Below are 19,421 nucleotides of genomic sequence, written 5' to 3' on the forward strand. Positions count from 1 at the left end.
TCTTTTTCCAATGTTTAACCCCATCCCTATGATCCACTCATTGACCTCCTAATCTTCTCTCTGACTTCCAATTATTTTGACAACATTTCTTCAATCTTTCTGTATAATTGACCTCCCCTGATCTTCTCCCCCACCCTTCCCATGATAGTGGAAGGCTATGGAGGAAAAGCATATCACTTGGTTTGTGCCTGGGAATGCCAATTCTAACACTCATAGTACTTTGGATATTTGGTGCACCAGAATAGTGGACCCTTGTGACCTTGTTAAAAACTGGCAAGTCCTTTGCATGATGTCACCTCAACGTATCAAAGCAAGCCTTGAGGAATTCCTTAGCCATTATCCATCAGGCAAGTCTGAATGGTATATAAACCTTGTGTTGCTATGGAATCATCAGTATAGACGACCCCTGTGTTATAACAGTTCAGATAATGGAAATCCGCCCTTATGGAATTTACAACTATCTGAGATACAGAATAAAAATTTGCTCTTACAGAATAGGTGTGTCAATTTTTACTTTATTTTCAGCTCACGCTTCTTGGAGCATGTGCAGATGATGTGGCTTCGCGTCACGGAAAATTGTGATACGGACAGTTTTCTGGGAACGCAACCCCTCCTCCCCCATAATGCGGGGGTCCTATAAGCCAAGAAAAGTACTAATATGCTCACAGTTACTACAGTGCAACATTCTCAGGCATGTTTCACCCAGTACAAGCAAATAGCTATTCAACCATAACAGCCGTTTCATATGGACACTTGATGAAACACACTCATCAACACTCAGGTTTCTCAACAGACAGAAAGTTTCTCACAAATTTTGGGTGCATCAGCAAAATAGAGGAGGCATCTTACATGTTAAAAGGTTCAGGTAACTGAAGAGGGTGCTGACAATCATGAGATTTGTTGCCACAGTGCCAGTCACCGGAAGAGGCTCAGGTATTGAGGCTGATGATGACATCCAATTCACGCTTTCACACTCCACCTCCTTCATCCCAATTTTTCCTTTATGTGATGATATCCAGATGGTTCAAAATGGGTCTCCCTTACCTGTCCGTCCTCTCACCATGACCATACCCTGGTGTCTTTCTTATTTCAGATGCACTAGTCATACTGATGAGAGGCACAAGAGTCAGAGGAGGTTGAAGAAGACCTGAGCCACTCCTTGCCACTGGCTCTGTTGCAACAAACCTCATGACTGTCAGCACTTTCTCCAATTACCTGAACTTTTTTTACATGCAAGGTGCCTCCTCCATTTTGCTGATGCATATGTTACTCCAGTTCACCAGGCAAGATCTACCCATGGTGATGGGCAGAAAAACAGATTATCACCGAGACGGTGGAATAAAGTGGACAGAAATAAGTGCTGGTGTTTTCAGCAATATCCAGATCCTGTGCTGAATAATTTTTGAAAAAAAGTTCCATCCCAGAGGGCTCAGATAATAATAGGGATAGCTATAGAGAGAATAGAATGCATATGGAAAGGCCTAAGGTGTTGTCTGGTCTGTTTGAAAGCCTGCTGAGAGATCATGTAGCATGATGGAGTCCACCTCTAGCCTTGGACAAGTCTCTTCACAGAGCCTGTAGCCCACTCTTTCCAGCTCAGTAGTAGTGGCCAGTACTACGTCAACACTTAGAGATCACACTATGCTGTGTTTTGCAACTGAGGCCTGAGCTTGAAGTACATCAGAAAGATAGCTGATGTCTTACTATTCAGACTGTTGCAAGCCAAGCTTCAGACAGAATCGCCTGTTGTCTTGGGGCTTAAAGGTTGTGATTTATTCTCTGGCAGATTGCTAGGCCAACAAATTGCTAGTCCTCTCTCAGGATGAAAGAATTCATATTTCCACTATTGCCACTCAGAAGTATCCTCACAGCTGCCCATCAAGCAGCAAGCCCAGACTGCTGTCTCTTGATGTAAGACAAAGGCTGGGCATCCTACACCCAGAGCTGCCCATGGACCATCCTTTACAGGTACTGACAACCCACTTCATTGCAAGGAAACAATCATCACCACATCAACAGATATTAAAGTAACACTGCATGGAATAACAAACTTAAACAGGATTAGGCCATTTGGATCCTTGTGATGACAGAACTCTAACATTGTCTGTATGGAATTTGCACTACTAGGGTGCCCTAAGGATCAGTTCTTTGCCCGCATTATTTATTATCTACATTCATGACTTGGAGGAGGAGGCAGAGTGTAAGGTGTCCAAATTTGTGGATGACATGGAAATCAGAGGGAGGCTACGATGTAGATGTTCCTACACTGCAACTTGATTACAGAGGTTGAGTGAGTGGAATAAAACTTGGCAAATGGAGTTTAATGTAGGAAAGTATAAGGCCATGCGCTTCGGTAGGAGAAATCAAATGGCGGACTACTATCTAAGTGGAGAGAGATTGAAAAGAGTGGAGGACAGTGAGGGTTAGGTGTTCTTGTGCATGAAGGCACAAAGAGCAAGCATGCAGGCACAGCAAGAAGCCATAAAATCATAACATAGAACATAGAACACTACAGTACAGGCCCTTTGGCCCGCAATGTTGTGCCAACATTTTATCCTGCTCTAAGATCTATCTAACCCTTCCTTCCCACATAGCCCCCTGTTTTTCTATCATTCATGTAATGGCACATTGCCCAAATGGCACATTGGTCTTTATTACAAGAGGATTGGAGGGTTGCAAGGGTTGTTTTTTTCATGAACAGTTAGATCTGTATTCTTTGACATTTAGGAGAATGAGGAGTGATCTTATTGAAATATACAAGATGCTAAGGGAGCATGGCAGGGTAGATATTGAGGTAATTCCACTAGTAGAAGAGTCTCAAACAAGGAATCATAGTTACAAGAATAGGGGGTGGTCAATTAAAACTGGGGTTTGTAGGAACTTCTTCTTGGAGAGTTTGGTGAACCTCTGGAATTCTCTACCCTGGAGGGTTGTGGAGGCTGGATCACTGGAGGTACCTAGAGAAGGTGAATGTTTTTTCTCAAAGATCAGGCAAGTAAGGACTACATGGAACTGGCCCATAAAAGGCCTGGGACTGATCAGCCATGATTATATTGAATGACGGGCCAGGTTTAAGGGGCCAGGTGGCTCATTCCTGCCCTTATTTTCTTGTGTTTGTGTTTATACAGTGATAACTAGTACAGTCTGGCTAATGTGAGAAATATTGCCCAAAGCTGCCTGGAGCAACCCGCTGGGAAAAAAACATTCAATCCATGTTTACTGCTGTGGTCCTCATTGAAGTGGGTTGTAGGTCTTCATCCAGCAACTCCCCAATTCCCATAGGAAAGAACTGAGATTTCTGGAACATTTTGTTACAAAGGGTTTTTGCAAGATGTCCTAATTTGTAAACTCTATTAAACATGTTTTGTGGAGTGGAAATAAAAGTCTTCCATGATGCTTTCCATTCCTCTAACGGAAATCAGGTCTCTTTCATTTCTTTATCCTCTTTCTCTTTACAACACTGGCGCAGAAGGCTTCCCATACAGAAATCCTTTGCCTGAATGCCAAATTTTGATATTCATTTTAATCCCTGTTCAGTAAGGCTAAATTGTAAAATGATAACAATAAAAAAAATCTATCTTGAGAAAGTTATAGAAATAAGATGTCAGATTAAACAAAAGATCTCTCTTGGACATGTTATCCATCTCAGGTTTGATCTGGTTTTATTCCTTTTGCAAATTACATTTTGCATAATTGGATTAGTGGCATTAGCAAAGAACTTGATTGTGCTCAACTACATTATGTTTACATGCATTGGGCTGGATTCATGTCAGGCAGTTGTCAGGACTGGTGGTTTAGGAGGGGAGACGTTTGGTAGTCTCCTGGGCCATGGTCATGATCCACTACACTTTTCTTCCCCGACAGAGTGGCTGATAATTCAAAGATAAAATCCCTTCCAACATCTCAAAGCCCACAATAACACTGGCAACCCCAAAGTGAATTCCCAGTAACATGCGACAAACATACTGCACTCATTAAAACCAAAGCTGAAAGGAGTCAACATGTTGGGATCACAATCCAATCCTGCCTCTGAAATTAAATATTAGAATAACATACTGCAGCTTTTTTCATTTAGGAAAGCAGACTGTGACTATTTCCTTCACTGAAAAAAGGAAAATAGGAAAAATATCAACTGGCTGTAGAAATCCAAAAATACCAAACATCAAAAGCGGGATAGTGTTGTTAAATGTGAATGATAATAAGATATTTTAAATCTTCTCCCCACTATTGAATCACCACTTTCCATCAACTTCCTAGCAATTTATAGATCATCTTTGAAGCTGACTTCTCACCTACATAGGAGCCTGCCATGAAGCAGGATCTTTGAAGCCCTCTGTAAATGTCTAAAGCTGTGTGTCTGGATCAAATTGATGCAAAATTACTACTCATATTTTCTACAGATGTTTTCTTTTCTGATCCATTAAGTTACTAGTTACTATATTTTTAAACAAAGTTGACTTAGCACAAAGTGCATTCTAGTTTACATTTGTAAATCAACCACATGCTAACAATTACAGGTTAGTTTTCATTTTAGTATGTGAGATGCCAGGAAAAAATTATCATGCTCTCCACCACAATTTACTGTGTTTAATCAGATCTTAGGAAATTACTAACCTATTTTATTTGCTTTTTTTTGGAATTTGTGATCAGTGTGTTTAATTCTTGCTGCATGTTATCTTAGCACATTTGTTAATTAACGGTATACATTTACTGAAAGACACAAACCCTGCCAGCTTTTTTGAAGCAGAAGTGAAAATTCAGATCAAAGATCTGCTCAGTAATTGATTCTGAGATGTTTTTAATGAAAGGTTCCATTCCTAAAGAAGCTTGTTTTCCAAGAGTCCCAGATAAGTCCCAGAATTTTACTAGCCTTACTATAGTATCTAATTAGTTCATAGCAGTGAGGATGAATCTTGGCATTCACTTACTTATCCTAATTGCAGTTTATAGGTGCTTCAGAGGGAATATGAGCTTTAACAAAAGTGGGAATCACTGGAAGCCCTGGGTCAAGCCCATCAGTCACTGGTTGTCCACTAAAAATGTACATTGTTAACTGCATCAAGGCGTTGTGTACATGATCTAATGGTGGTAGTCACATTCAAGTTGCACACTGACACAGTAGAATTGCCCCTTTCACAAGGAAGCTGCAAACCTCTGAATGGTCATGTACTGCCATCCTTACTTTTGCTCTATGCAGTTTATTCATATCAAATGATGGATTTTACCTGTCATTTTTTAATGAAATTGTTTATAAGTTTGAATGGATTAATAGTGCTTAATTATTTAAAGCTGTCAATGTGACAGCTTTAATAGTGTGGTATTATACATTGTATGACTATGGGAGTAGAAGAGTGGAACGATTTGGTAGTTCTTTCAGGGAGCGAGCACAGGTTTAATGAATTGAATAGCCCCTTCAGGGGCGTACATTTTTGTGACTGAAGTTTTCATTCTGCCCAAAATTGATTGATGAAGATTTAAAAGACCAACCTAATTTTCAAATAATATAAAATCAAGCAATCATTCATCTATAGTATATGGGAAAATAAAACAAGCACACCATCTTTTATAGCTTTTACTTTGGTCTCTATCAGCACTCCCACCTCCCCATCACAACTACTTTTCATATTACATTCTTATAAATCACAGGCAACAACATTTCAGGAATAGCAAAGATAAATTTTTGCAGATTTTTTAGGGGTGTTCATCTGGATTGAAGTTGAATATGAAGTACACTCCAAATATCATATCTGCTCTGTAGATTTGTGATTCCTGACAGCTATCTGAGACAAAGAGAGAGAAAAAAAAGAGACACATGGATTTGTACCTACTTCAAATTTTGTAATCAAACAAAGCTTCTTTGAGGGAAGTAGGTGGGGCTTTGAATGAAAGACAGAGGGAAGTAAGTGGAGTATAAAAGTTCCAGCTTGATGGGAATTTGGGGAAAGTGAAGTGAAGTAAAATGTGGTTGAGAGTGGTTCTGGTGAATATTTGAAACAAAAGCATAAATAGAAAAAGGTTAGAAATAAGATAAAAGAGTAGATGGTAAGACTGCAAATGATACAAGTGAACAGTGAGAGGAAGCATGAATAAAGGAGTAGGGTGGGGGAAGTGTGCTGCAGATTTCTGCAGGACATAATTATCTTGCACCCACTAGTCGCGAATTCAGTCTGCAACCATCAGTATCTTTTCTTAGTGCGCAGAATGATATGGAGTCCACCAGCCTCCACTTGAAAGGAAAGAACAGACAGAGGGCAAAGAAAAGAATTACAAAAATAAAATCCAGAATGAATGAGAAAGAGCAGAAGTGGGAGAGAAAAGGACAGAGAAAGAGGTAACAGAGACAGGTCAGAAAATATTCTCTAACTTACTATGTGCAAAGTCACGGTAATGTAATATGTACCATTTGGAAAAAAATCATGCCCTGACTCCTTCCAAGACTGAATAGGTAACTCAAAGTCAGGTTCCATTCCAGTATGGGAATAATAATGCCAGACTTCCACCCAAAGAAAACACAGCTCACCACGTGAGAGAAACGTAATGTAACCAACAAAGAGGCCAAGAGTATATCATACACCTTCCTCAGGAAGTATCAACACAGAAAGCCACTACACTGGAAGAGAAAAAGAGTTCTGATTAATCCCACACAGAGTGATTCTACCCTTGAGAGCACCAACAAAAACTCTGATCCTGAAATGTCCACATATTGATGTAAGTATTAAAAAAAATGTCATATGATCAGAGTAAAATATGCTCCTAGAACCATATTAGAAAAATACACATCTCCATTAATATGTAAACTGATGCAGGATGCTACTGTTTTTTAAAGGAAGAAAATAAAAACTGTATTATACTTGTATGACAAAAAGATCTCACACAGATTAAGTTTACTGGTGATTAGGCTGAAATGATCATTTGTTTCAGAAGTTCGTTAAATGATGCAATAAAGTCCTTTGCCCATGCAGGCTGTAGTGTCTGATGATGGCTAAGCCAACAAAACAATGGGCTGCTTCACTCTGGTCAGAACAAAATTCATATGAAATAGGTTTTGGTTAAAAATTAAGTGCAGCTCAAAATCCAGCACCTAACAAATTACTATTTTAAAGTCAAATACCCAAGTATTTAGGGGAAAATGGGGCGTTGAACCTTGGGGGAAACCCATCTCCTTCTCTGGTGATGGCACTGGGGTGTGGGAGAGGTGAATGGAGTAGAGCCAGAATCACCTAACATTGGTCTAGAAAGGGGGCAGAAACTTATTTGGTTTCCACACTAGGATATACCAAGACTGTGTCATTTTATGTTACAAAACCTCAAGAATTTCAACCTAAGGGTGAACACTTAAATAGAAAATATGCTGCTAATACATCCAGCATAAAGCTCCTGAAAGCAGAGAATCCATCACACACAAGCACATTTATGTTATTTCAAAAACAAATATAAAAAAAGTTACCTTGTCCAAACCGCTTTGCTGTATGAGTTTCAGAAACTTCTTTATAGCCAAGCATCCTGCAGACCACTTCTCCATCCAGCTTATCCCATTTATCATCACACACTGTTCCCCACAGCTTGTCATAGAAAACCTCCACCCTGCCTTCGTGAGGTCCTGAACCATTCACCAGTCTTACCACAGGCCCAATTTCTCCTAATGAAAACATGGATTAACAAAATGATTAAAATCTAACCAACATAAATTAACCTTTGGCACCTGATTGTTGCAAGGAAATTGCAGCTGCCTGGACAATAAATTGAGATCTTGGATGGAAAAACTGCAAGTTACACTCCATTGGGCAAGAATAAATGGAAGGAGAATAGAAACCAAATAACCTTTGTCCTGACAGTTCGACATATTTTGTGATAAAGTTACTGGAATTTTTTTTGGAGAAAGAATGAGTGAACATTTGGAAAATTATGAGCTGATCATAGACTTGTGGTTCAGGTAAACCAGCTGAGTTGTCTGAGAGGGTCACTAACACAAGAGATAATTAGTAAAAGTGAAAGCACTCAGAATTGGAGGTAACCTGCTGGTATGATTGGAGGATAAGAAGTGCACACTCAGCAGACCTATGAGTGTAATACAAAGAATAGGCAAAATGTGCAAAACACTGCTGGAAGTGAACCTAACTATAGAATTATAAACTTTAGAGTACTGGCACCATCAGTGGTATCTCACCAGTACATGAGCCACAGTAGTGTGGGATGCTGTTTGTGGCTGTGCAACTATCCTTTGTAAAAGTGCAATGAACATACTTATAGGAATTGATCTACACATGGCTATTCCTTATTAGTTGAGCTACACAATTCACAGTGTTTGGTGGAGAAATTTTCAATAAAATAAATTATTTTTACACAAAATCTAAGAATAAATGTTTTATGCAATTAGGTATTAAAGTGCATAATGGGGGAGTGCAGACAATATTGTCTGCAGGGTGAACATTTATAGCCTTTTACATGAGTGTTTAAAGCAGTACTTTCAGATCATTTATTACTTTTCATCTAGTTGCTGAGTTTATAAACACACATTTGTTAATGGCAAGAAATTCCATTGAGAACGGAGTCTGTATCAGCTACCTCATTCCTAGATTTATATCACCCTCAGCTGACAAAGACTAAAAACTGAGCTGCTTCTTTAATTGCCTTCGATTCCAGTTATCAGTAGTCTCCTCCACTGGAAATAAATCAGCATTTGGCTATGTTCTCTGCTTCTGTCTGCATCCAGCCACTGCTCTCTGACACTGCACTCTCTCAGGGAGTATTCTGTACTGGAGTGGACTCCACATGTTATGTTGAGGTAACAGAGAAAGTAAAGCGTAGGTTCACAAGAATGTTGGCTGGTATGGAGGCATTTAAGTATGCAGAAAGACTTGGAAAAATGCAACTACTTTATTAGAACAAGGGAGATTCTGAGATCATTTGAAATGAGAATCTAAAACTATAAAGAGATGGGACAAATTTAGTAAAAATAGGATTGGAGTGAATTTTAAACAGATAAGTTGGGTTGGGTGATGTATAAACATATATAAAATCTCAGGAGCTACCCCACGCTGGCCTAATTCCAGATGAGAAAGAAGTGTGTCATCGTTAGATAATTAATTAATTTTCAAGAAGCTGGCTGGCTAACTGAATGTATTATGAGGCTGAGAACCTGACATTTAATTTCACCTGGTTTAATGCTGGCTGTCTGGGATTTCTAGACTTTGGAAAGCCCAGCAGCTGAAGGGAGGTGGGACAGCTTTGGTGGAAACGTTAAGTCCCTTTGCAGCACTGCAGGGGGAATAGGAGGGCTTTCTCCAGGCCCTCAAGCATTCATTGCTTCTCCAGAAGATGGTTTTCTGTGCTCTCTCATGTAATTGTGGGCTGCCCAGCTGTGGCTTAGGAGCCCTTTCTCCCATCCCACCTGACTGGAAGCCAAGCCTAACAGTTGGGCTGACCACTACAGAAAGTCCTGTTGAAATGAAACAGGTCCACTGCAGAATTAAAGTTTCACAGCCTATCCAAAACCGTAGGTCCCTGCTGTGAAATCCTACCCCTATCGTTATTGGGGTCAATATTATTGCAGTGATTGACGAGTCTAGAACAAAGAGACATGAATACAAATTAAATGTAATGCATTCGTTTTAGAAACCAGAGTGAGTTTATTTTACACGTAGCTTTGTAAAGCTTTTGAATTCACTGTTGGAGTTATTAATTGAAGCAAAGGCTGTGTGATCATTTAATAACAGATAAGATAGCTGGGTTCAAACAAAAAGGAAACAGAGCAATATATGAACAGCAATTTTACGAGGAATTTGAGTTACTATTTATGTGCAAAATAGACTCCAACATACTGTATCTGGATGGGCCAAGACATACAGTAGCACACCAGTTATTTTACTGGATTAGTATTCCACCTTAATAATTTGGGAAATGTATTCAAATACCACAAGTTCAACATTTTTAGCTTTAAAAGTAAAATTTGTTGAATGTGATTCAGAAATTCTGATCGTGTGACATCTTACTAATTACCTTAAGGGAATGAAAACATTGGCCTAGAAATTCTTTGATGCCTAGAAAGGGATACATTACATATTTGAGGCAAGTCTGTGAACAAAGCTGGGAATCCTGTTAAACTCTGATTTAAGTGGTAACTGTGGAGTGTTGGGAGTTTCAAAACAAGAGTGTGTACTTTATTTTGGTAGAAGAGCAATAAGAGGAGAACAAGTTATGTTTCTTAAGTACACATGGTGATATCATTATGTTCTATACCCAAGAGAACAAAGGACTGCAGATGCTGGAATCTAGATGAAAAACACGATGATGCTGGAAGAACTCAGTAGGCCAGGCAGCATCCGTGGAGAAAAGCAGGTGGTCAAAGTTTCAGGTCAAAACTGAAGGTAGGAAAAAGGGGAAGCCCAATACATAGGAGGAAAAAGCAGAGCAGTGATAGGTGGACAAAAGAGGGGAGGCGGGGTGGGCACAGGGTGGTGATAGGTAGATGCAGGTAAGAGATAGTGATAGAGAGAGAATAAAAAGAGAAAAAAAGAGAAAAAAAAGGGCTAGGAAAGGGAAGAAGAGAAGAAGCACGGTGGTGGGGGGGGGGGGTGGGGGGGGGGATCTTGCTCTCCAAGATGTGCCGAGGACTGTTATTTTTCGTTGCCTGCTTTTCTCCACGGATGCTGCCTGGCCTGCTGAGTTCTTCCAGCATCATCGTGTTTTTCATCTAGATTCCAGCATCTGCAGTCCTTTGTTTCTCCAGTTGTATCAAATTACTTCCAGTGAAATAACTGTAATGGACTGGCAATAGCTCCGATGGAACTTCTGCCCTTTATTTCAGTTAGCGCACCTTACAGCATCTGTACTTTGGTACCATGTTAGTTTCCATCACTGCAGGAAGTATGAATAGACTTGAGCACTTTTAAGTTTCTTTGTTGATTTAAAAGGTGAAATGGAATGATTATTAAAAACATATTAACCTTGGTTGGACATTTCCAATAATCACACAGATCAATAGAGCCCTCAGCAAATCAAGGAAAAAAAAAATATTTTCTGGACAGGAATGTCATGGAGGTGGCCATTACTAACTATCACATGCATCAAAAAAAGAAAAAAAACTTGAATTTATGGTATTAGTCATCCTGAAATGCTTTACCATCAATGATTGATTTTGAAGAGTGCTTACTAACCAAGTAACTGTACCAGCTGTAAATGGGTAAAGAACAAGACGATCTGCTTTTAGTGTTGTTAGTTAAGGTAAGCATATGGGCAAGGCAGTAGCAGAACTCCCAGCTCTTCTTTGATTCATGCCAAGAGATCATTCATTGGTTTATCATTCCTTTAGAAACATGGCACTTTCAATAGCACAGCATTCTCTTGGTTCTGCATTGAAGCTCAGATGGATTATTTGTTTAATCTATAACGAGGATCTAACCCACACACTGACAAAGTTTAAACCATAGAACCATAGAACCATAGAACCATACAGCACAAAACAGGCCCTTCGGCCCACCGTGTCGTGCCGTCCATCAGACCACCCTCACACTACCTAACCCCTTCCTCCCGCATATCCCTCTATCTCACGTTCCTCCATATGCCTATCCAACAAGCTCTTGAACCTGTTCAATGTATCTGCCTCCACCACCACCCCAGGCAGTGCATTCCATGCACCAACCACTCTTTGGGTGAAAAACCTCCCTCTGACATCTCCCCTGAACCTCCCACCCATAACCTTAAAGCCATGACCTCTCGACTTGAGCATTGGTGCCCTGGGAAGGAGGAGCTGACTGTCTACTCCTACTCCTCTCAATATTTTATATACCTCTATCATGTCTCCTCTCATCCTCCTCCTTTCCAGTGAATAAAGCCCTAGCACCTTAAGCCTCTCCTCATACTCAATACCCTCCAATCCAGGCAGCATCCCGGTAAATCTCCTCTGCACCCTCTCCAATGCCTCCACATCCTTCCTATAATGAGGTGACCAGAACTGAACACAGTACTCTAAATGTGGCCTAACTAGAGTTTTGTAAAGCTGCATCATAACCTCGCGGCTTTTAAACTCAATCCCGCGACTTATGAAAGCCAACATCCCATTGGCCTTCTTAACTGCTCTTTCCACCTGTGAGGCAACTTTCAATGAACTGTGAATATGAACCCCCAGATCCCTCTGCTCCTCCACACTGCCAAGTACCTTGCTGTTTACCCTGTACTCTGCCCTGGAGTTTGTCCTTCCAAAGTGTACCACCTCACACTTCTCCTGATTGAACTCCATCTGCCACTTGTCAGCCCAGCTCTGCATCCTATCAATATCCCTCTGTAAGCTCTGACAGCCCTCCACACTATCCACAACACCGCTTATCTTAGTGTCGTCCGCAAACTTACTAACCCAGCCCTCCACCCCCTCATCTAAGTCATCTATAAATATCACAAAAAGTAGAGGTCCCAGAACCGATCCCTGTGGGACACCACTAGTCACTGCCTTCCAATCCGAGGGCACTCCTTCCACCACAACCCTCTGATTTCTACATGCAAGCCAATTCCTAATCCACACAGCCAAGCTTCCTTGGATCCCTTGGCCTCTGACCTTCTGAAGAAGCCTACCATGAGGAACCTTATCAAATGCCTTGCTAAAATCCATGTAAACCACATCCACCACACTGCCCTCATCAATCTTCCTGGTCACCTCCTCAAAGAACACTATCAGGCTTGTGAGGCAAGATCTTCCCTTCACAAAGCCATGCTGGCTGTCCCTAATCAGTCCATGATTCTCAAGGTGTTCATAAACCTTACCCCTTAGAATCCTTTCTAACAGCTTACCCACCACAGACGTGAGACTCACCGGTCTATAATTCCCTGGCCTACCCCTATTACCTTTTTTGAACAAGGGGACCACATTCGCAACCCTCCAATCCTCTGGCACCACCCCCGTAGACAACGAGGACTCAAAGATCCTTACCAGCGGTTCAGCAATCTCCTCCCTAGCCTCTCGAAGCAGCCTGGGGAAAATCCTGTCAGGCCCCGGAGATTTATCTGTCTTAATATTATTTAACAACTTCAACACATCCTCTCTCTTGATATCAACAACCTCGAGAACATTACCCCTACCAGCACTCCCTTCCGCATCATCAAGACCCCTCTCCCTGGTGAATACCGAAGAGAAGTACTCATTCAGAACTTCTCCCACTTCCGCCGCCTCCAGGCAAATTCTCCCACCTTTGTCCTTAATCAGACCTACCTTCACCCTAGCCATCCTCCTACCCTTCACGTACTTGAAAAAGGCCTTGGGATTTTCCTTAACCCTACTAGCCAAAGCCTTTTCATGTCCCCTTCTAGCTCTCCTCAGCCCTTTCTTAAGTTCCTTCCTCGCTACCCTATATTCCTCACGGGCCCTGTCTGAACCTTGCTGCTTATACCTCACGTATGCTACCTTCTTCTCCCTAACAAGTCGTTCCACCTCTCTCGTCACCCACGGTTCCTTCACCCTGCCATTCCTTCTCTGCCTCACCGGGACATATCTATCCCTAACATCCTGCATAAGATCCCTGAATATCGACCACATCCCCATGGTAAAGAGAATAAAGAGGATAAGAGAATGCCTATTGTCCATGTTGTCATGTCTGTTGTCTACATAAACATGCTAACTGCACTGGTGGAGAAATAGCGCAGGTTCCATTAGTAAATAGGCTTCATTCAAATTTAATTTATCAAGTTGATTTATGTCTGATCATTACCATGGCTCATTATTTGCCCAGTGCTAGCTGATCCCTGATTAATGTCCAGGCTAGAAGACCAATGTGAATTATTTTGATTATCCAGACATTCCAGCCAGTGTTTTGCAGGTTGTGATTTATGGCTAGCAGATGCAACTGCTGGAAGTACTTTAATTTACAAGCTAAAGCAGACCTACAGGGTCCTTTCAGATGATATCACGATGGAAAAATCTGCATGCCATTTTGCAAGTCCAGCCAAAGTGGGCAGAAAGGCATTGTAGATGGTGAATAAATAACGGTAAAACATGGGGTAATAGTCCTCATTATAGAATGTAGAAAAGTAAGAAAGTAGGCTTTAGAAAGTAGGCATTTGTGTGGTGCCTCCCATGTTGGAAAACTGCCAACCTAATCTCATAAAAATACTTTAAAACATTTTCTCCATTTTCTCCAATATTGTTCCTGTCATGTAACTCCTACACTGTCTTTGATCAGGATGAATCACCATATTCATTGTAATGATTTTTTTAGGCAGCCAAAATGTATAATTTCATTACAGTATGGTGAGTTATTTCATTGCCATTTCTGCCAACAGATCAAATAAATCAAATAATTGGCTTTAAATCATTTAGGACTAAGTAAGTTGCTTGATTGGGGTTCCTGCCAATGGAATCAAAACCAACTCTTTCAATAATTGGTGCACTGGGGTTACCTCCCATAGGATGCAGTGCAAAAACATACCACAGCTACTCCGAGATCACTTTCCTCCCACAACATTCACTGGCAAGAAGGAATAGATGGAAGAACATCATTAAAATGCTATCACCTTCAAATTCCCTTCCAAGGTTATCATTCCTCTTTTAGTGTAGGGTCAAAGATCTGGAATTTCCTATCCCATCGCTGTAAGGATCGCAGAGGTTCAAGATGAAAGTCCACCATAACTTTCTCAATGAGATAACTGGTAGAATTGGGCCGACATTACATTTATGTCACTAGCAGCAAAGCCAGAAGGCAGATAAAAGCAGATAAATGATCAGTGCATCAGTATGAGCAACCACACAGCAGCAAAGTGTTCAATCATGAGCAAGGTATGTATCTGAGTATTGGTATTGGTATTGGTTTATTATTGTCACTTGTATCGAGGCACAGTGAAAAACTTGTCTTGCATAATGATCGTACAGGTCGATTCATTACACAGTGCAGTTATATTGGGTTAGTTCAGAGTGCATTGATGTAGTACAGGTAAAAACAATAACAGTACAGAGTAAAGTGTCACGGCTACAGAGAAAGTGCAGTGCAATAAGGTGCAAGGACACAATGCAGTAGATCATGAGGTCATAGTCCATCTCATTGTATAAGGGAACCGTTCAATAGTCTTATCACAGTGGGGTAGAAGCTGTCCTTAAGTCCTTAAGAGTAAATATAAGACCAAGAGAACAGAGAACTTGAATACATCTTCAGGCAAAGTACTGAAGACTTTAGGCCAGATGAAATGTTTTCTGAGTCATAACGATCAGCAAATGGTTGTTATTGATTATAACAGGTGGTGGACAAAATTTGGCTCAGAGGATTGAAGCCAAACTGGAAAGAGACGTTCAATGTGGAAGCTTCAAGATCATGCTTAGACATACTATGGGAAAGTATGCAAAATTGTTTCAGGATACCTACAGAGGTGTTACAGAAACACACTGATAATCTGGCACCTGATTCTTTGAAGATCCTGATGGTCCAGCATCTGGCTGATTCATTAGTCCAGAGGAGAGGGTCCAGGATGCAAATGGAGTGTACAGCCAGAGCTGGGTGGGGAGAGGGGGGAAATCAGGAATGAACCAGGCCTGGGTGTGCAGCCAGAGCTGGGGGTCAGGGTGCTAGAACACCAGAGATTAGGAATCAGTTAGGATTGTTGCTGAAGTCAGGGTACTGAAAGGTTGAATATTTTCTGCCTCTTTTAAACTCACTGGGTTCATTGGAAAATTTATTATACTACATTATATCATGTAATACAGTTAAAGATACAGTTTTATACGGAGAATAAAAGGTGGAAGCTCTATAAAAGTTTTGGTTAGGCTACATTTGGAGTGTTGTGTGCACTTCTGGTCACCATATTACAAGAAAGATGTGGAGGCTTTGGAGAGGGTGCAGAAGAGGTTCACCAGGATGTTGCCTGGATGAGAGAGTATTAGCTATAAGGAGAAATTAGACAAACTTGGACTGTTTTCTCTGGAGCTTCAGAGGCTGAGGAGAGACCTGATAGACGTTGATAAGTTTATGAGTGGCATAGTAGAGTCTCTTTTCCAGGGTGGAAATGTCAAATACTAGAAGGCATGGGTTTAAGGTTAGAGCAGAAGAGTTTAAAGAAGATGTGCGATGCAAGTTTTCTTGTTTTATTTTCCCTGCACAGAGTGTGGTAAGTGCCTAAAGAGCACTGTCAGGTCGGGGGGTGGGGCGGGGCAGGAGGTGGGGATAGTTGTGGAAGCAGATACAATAGTGACCTGTATGAGGTATTTAGACAGGCACATGGACATGCAAGAAATGGAGAGATATGGACCGTATTCAGGCAGATGGGATTAGTTCAATTTGGCGTCATGGTTAGTACAGACATCGTGGGCTGAAGGGCCTGTTCCTGTGTTGTACTGTTCTATGTTCTATGTAATAAAAAGTGAATTGAAAACATTTATGGGTATTAATAGGAGTAACATCCAGTAATCCAGAAAATCTGCTAGTCCAGCACTAGCAAAGTTTGATGGATGCTAGATTGCAGTTCATTTGTATCTACTTTTATGGTACAAATTATAATGCTCATACTCATTTCCAGCCAAGTGTAAAATCTACTGTAAGCTCCAATGTTTCTCATTGAAGAACCAGACAGAGGAAATGTTAGATAAATTAGAACAATATGGAGCTCTAATAAAGACAAGCCAGAGTGACTATAGTAGTACCTAAAGTGGGCAAAATTGTTTGACTATGTGGTGATTACAAGGTGTCAATAAACCAGGCAGTGGACAATGAACAGCACCCATTATCTATTTCTAATAATTGTCTTTTCATCAAACTAGATCTGTCATATGTAAATACTCTGTTGAATGGTGTTCAGGAGAATCAGGAATATTTGATAATTAATATACATGCCTGTATTCATATACAACACTATAATGTGTATGAAATCATTACCAAAGACCCTTCCAGCAACAAAGGACAAAACATTAGTAAGTATAGATCATTGTCCACATCAATGCAATCAAGGTGATGCACTAAAAGCCACAAGTATTAAAGAAGAAAATCTTTGAATGTTGGTTTAGGTGGCCAAACAAGCACAAGGCAAAGCTCAAAGGAGACGAGCGTGCATTTGTACAAAATGAAGTAGTTTATCTTGGACCTAAAAGTAGATACAAATAAACTGCAATCAGTACTAGAAAATTGGAAACAATTATGAAGGAAAGGAAACTTGAAAACATTCATAATTGCAGAGCAAAACCACCAAAAATACCTTTATGGAGTTGGAAATGGTCAACAGGACCTTTCTAAAGGGTTCACATTGATTCTTGTGAGAAGGGAATTTCTTAGCAGTCCTATATAGTCACTCAACAGGAATTGAGCTGAAACATTTTGGGTATAGTTCTACAACATGGAGTACTTTTGAAGAATGGAAATCCCTTTATCCCCATGAGCAAAGAGATGCAGAATACCTGTAAAAATATTAAATCTATAAACAGTATGAATAATCGCTCATTTTAAAAGGACAAAAACTGTATAGACTGTATATATGCCTATAGACTGTGTAAAAGGTTTGCTAATCAAAGTATGAAATATGCACACATGCAGAATGTAGTTGGAGAGAGTGGAATAAACAAGACACATGCATTTTAGCAGTTCACCATGTTGCTTCACAATTCCTCGTGTTTTGGGAAGTACTTGCAGTTAAAATATAAACCCATACATACTTTAAAATATTGAAGCAACACCAACAACAACTTGTATTATACACCATTTTTCATGGTCTTTACTCACAAGGTGCTGCAGAAAAAACAGCAGAAGATTTTTTAATGAACTTTGTGAGCTTGGAGCAACATGAATGCTTCTTCACAAAAAGAAATTTTGGCCCCACTGTAACTGTCAGCAAGTTGTAAATAAATGAAGCTCATTTGAGAAAAGTATCAACATATATTTTATAGTTTTTGTAGCCTAGTTCTGAGTCCTAACATTCAATTATACAGCAAGCAATACCTCAAGCAATGTAATGGGCATTTCTGCTCCATACTCACCGTTATCACCCTTCTCCCCCTTTTCTCCTTTTCTTCCTCTCTCACCTCTGCGACCTTTTAAATGAAAATTACAATACGTACACATTAATGCACAAAAATATTCAAATCATAAACTGAATTTGAACTTCTGGTTCCGATGGTATAGGCAAAAATCAAGAAATGCTAATGAGAAAAGAACGTCTTCGTGATTACCATAATGGTGAACATATAAGATAAGATATGATCTTTATTAGTCACACGTACATCGAAACACACAGTGAAATACATCTTTTGCGTAGTGATTTTGGGGGCCAGCCCGCAAGTGTCGCCATGTTTCCGGTGCCAACATAGCATGCCCATAACTTCCTAACCTGTACATCTTTGGAATGTGGGAGGAAACCGGAGCACCCGGAGGAAACCCACACAGACACGGGGAGAACGTACAAACTCCTTACAGACAGTGGCTGGATTTGAACCCGGGTCGCTGTCACTGTAAAGCTTTACGCTAACCACTATGCTACCGTTCCTTATCATGGGTTTTATATTGTTGGTGATTGTTTTGTCATAAGTTGAGGCTTCATATTAACCTATTACTGTCATAAAACTAATACCAAGTATATCATTGGTCACAACACGGCCTCAGTTGAACAGACGAAAAATATGTAAGCTGTCTTAAAGTAATGCACAAGATATTACATTGGGCCAGAACTTGCTATTGACCCACCTTCTGAGTATGAACTTAGCTTTTGTTGATCCACCGTTTTGAACTCACTGTCCAATGGAGTCTCCATCCTACATGCGGAGACCCTGTATGGCAGAAGGGCCCTCCGAAAACATAACGCACTGCAACACAGAATCAGGGAGGAGATGGAGGTCAGATGCCAGTGTGTCTGACCACTCACTCTGCCACTGTACTCAGCACTGAGACTGGCAAGAGATCAGAAAAGTCCTGATCTGAGCAGTCAGATGCACATTCAATGAAAAAGAAAACGTAATTGAAAATCAGGAACTTCATGTGAGTTGCATGAGTTTGGATCTGGATCTTCCATATTTATGAACTGCCGACCAGTATGTGTGCAGTGGTGTCTGGATGCCCTTCACTGGCATACACTGTAAGCAGACCAGTCCTGCAAATGCATGCTGTCCCTTTCTGCGTGACTTATTTAACAATGCAGATCCTGAGCTGGTGCTGGAAACACAACTCTATTAGTTCTCTTTTGAAGTAAGTACATAATTCTTCCTGCTTTTAATAAAGGCCATTCATTAACAAAAATCAGCAAATCAAATTTCATTTTTATGACAAGGAAGTTTTGGATTTTCATTTGTATTTTGGGAATCAAGTTCTACCATGTGATCCATTTGTGAAAAGTGTAAGTATATAATCTTGACTCCAAAAATCTTTTGGAATTCTTTGAAAGGTGACCAAATAATTGTAAGCTACTTTGATTTTCAAAAGGAATTTAATAAAATGGTACATTAGGAGGGAATTCTGAAGTTCATGGAATAA

At 40.4% G+C, this 19,421-nt stretch overlaps 1 protein-coding gene across 1 annotated transcript in view; it reads right to left on the bottom strand.

Annotated features, from left to right (window-relative positions):
- Nucleotides 1–19,421, bottom strand: part of scara5 (scavenger receptor class A, member 5 (putative)) — a 70,764-nt gene that overhangs the window by 12,083 nt on the left and 39,260 nt on the right. Inside the window, exons 7-8 of the mRNA XM_052024616.1 lie at nucleotides 17,936–17,989; nucleotides 7,448–7,639 (exon numbers count right to left, since the gene is read on the bottom strand). Of these exons, the coding sequence (XP_051880576.1) occupies nucleotides 7,448–7,639; nucleotides 17,936–17,989 (246 nt within the window). The remainder of the gene's footprint in view (nucleotides 1–7,447; nucleotides 7,640–17,935; nucleotides 17,990–19,421) is intronic.

The sequence above is a fragment of the Pristis pectinata genome, chromosome 10, assembly GCF_009764475.1.
Source record: "Pristis pectinata isolate sPriPec2 chromosome 10, sPriPec2.1.pri, whole genome shotgun sequence".
Taxonomy (NCBI): Eukaryota; Metazoa; Chordata; class Chondrichthyes; order Rhinopristiformes; family Pristidae; genus Pristis; species Pristis pectinata.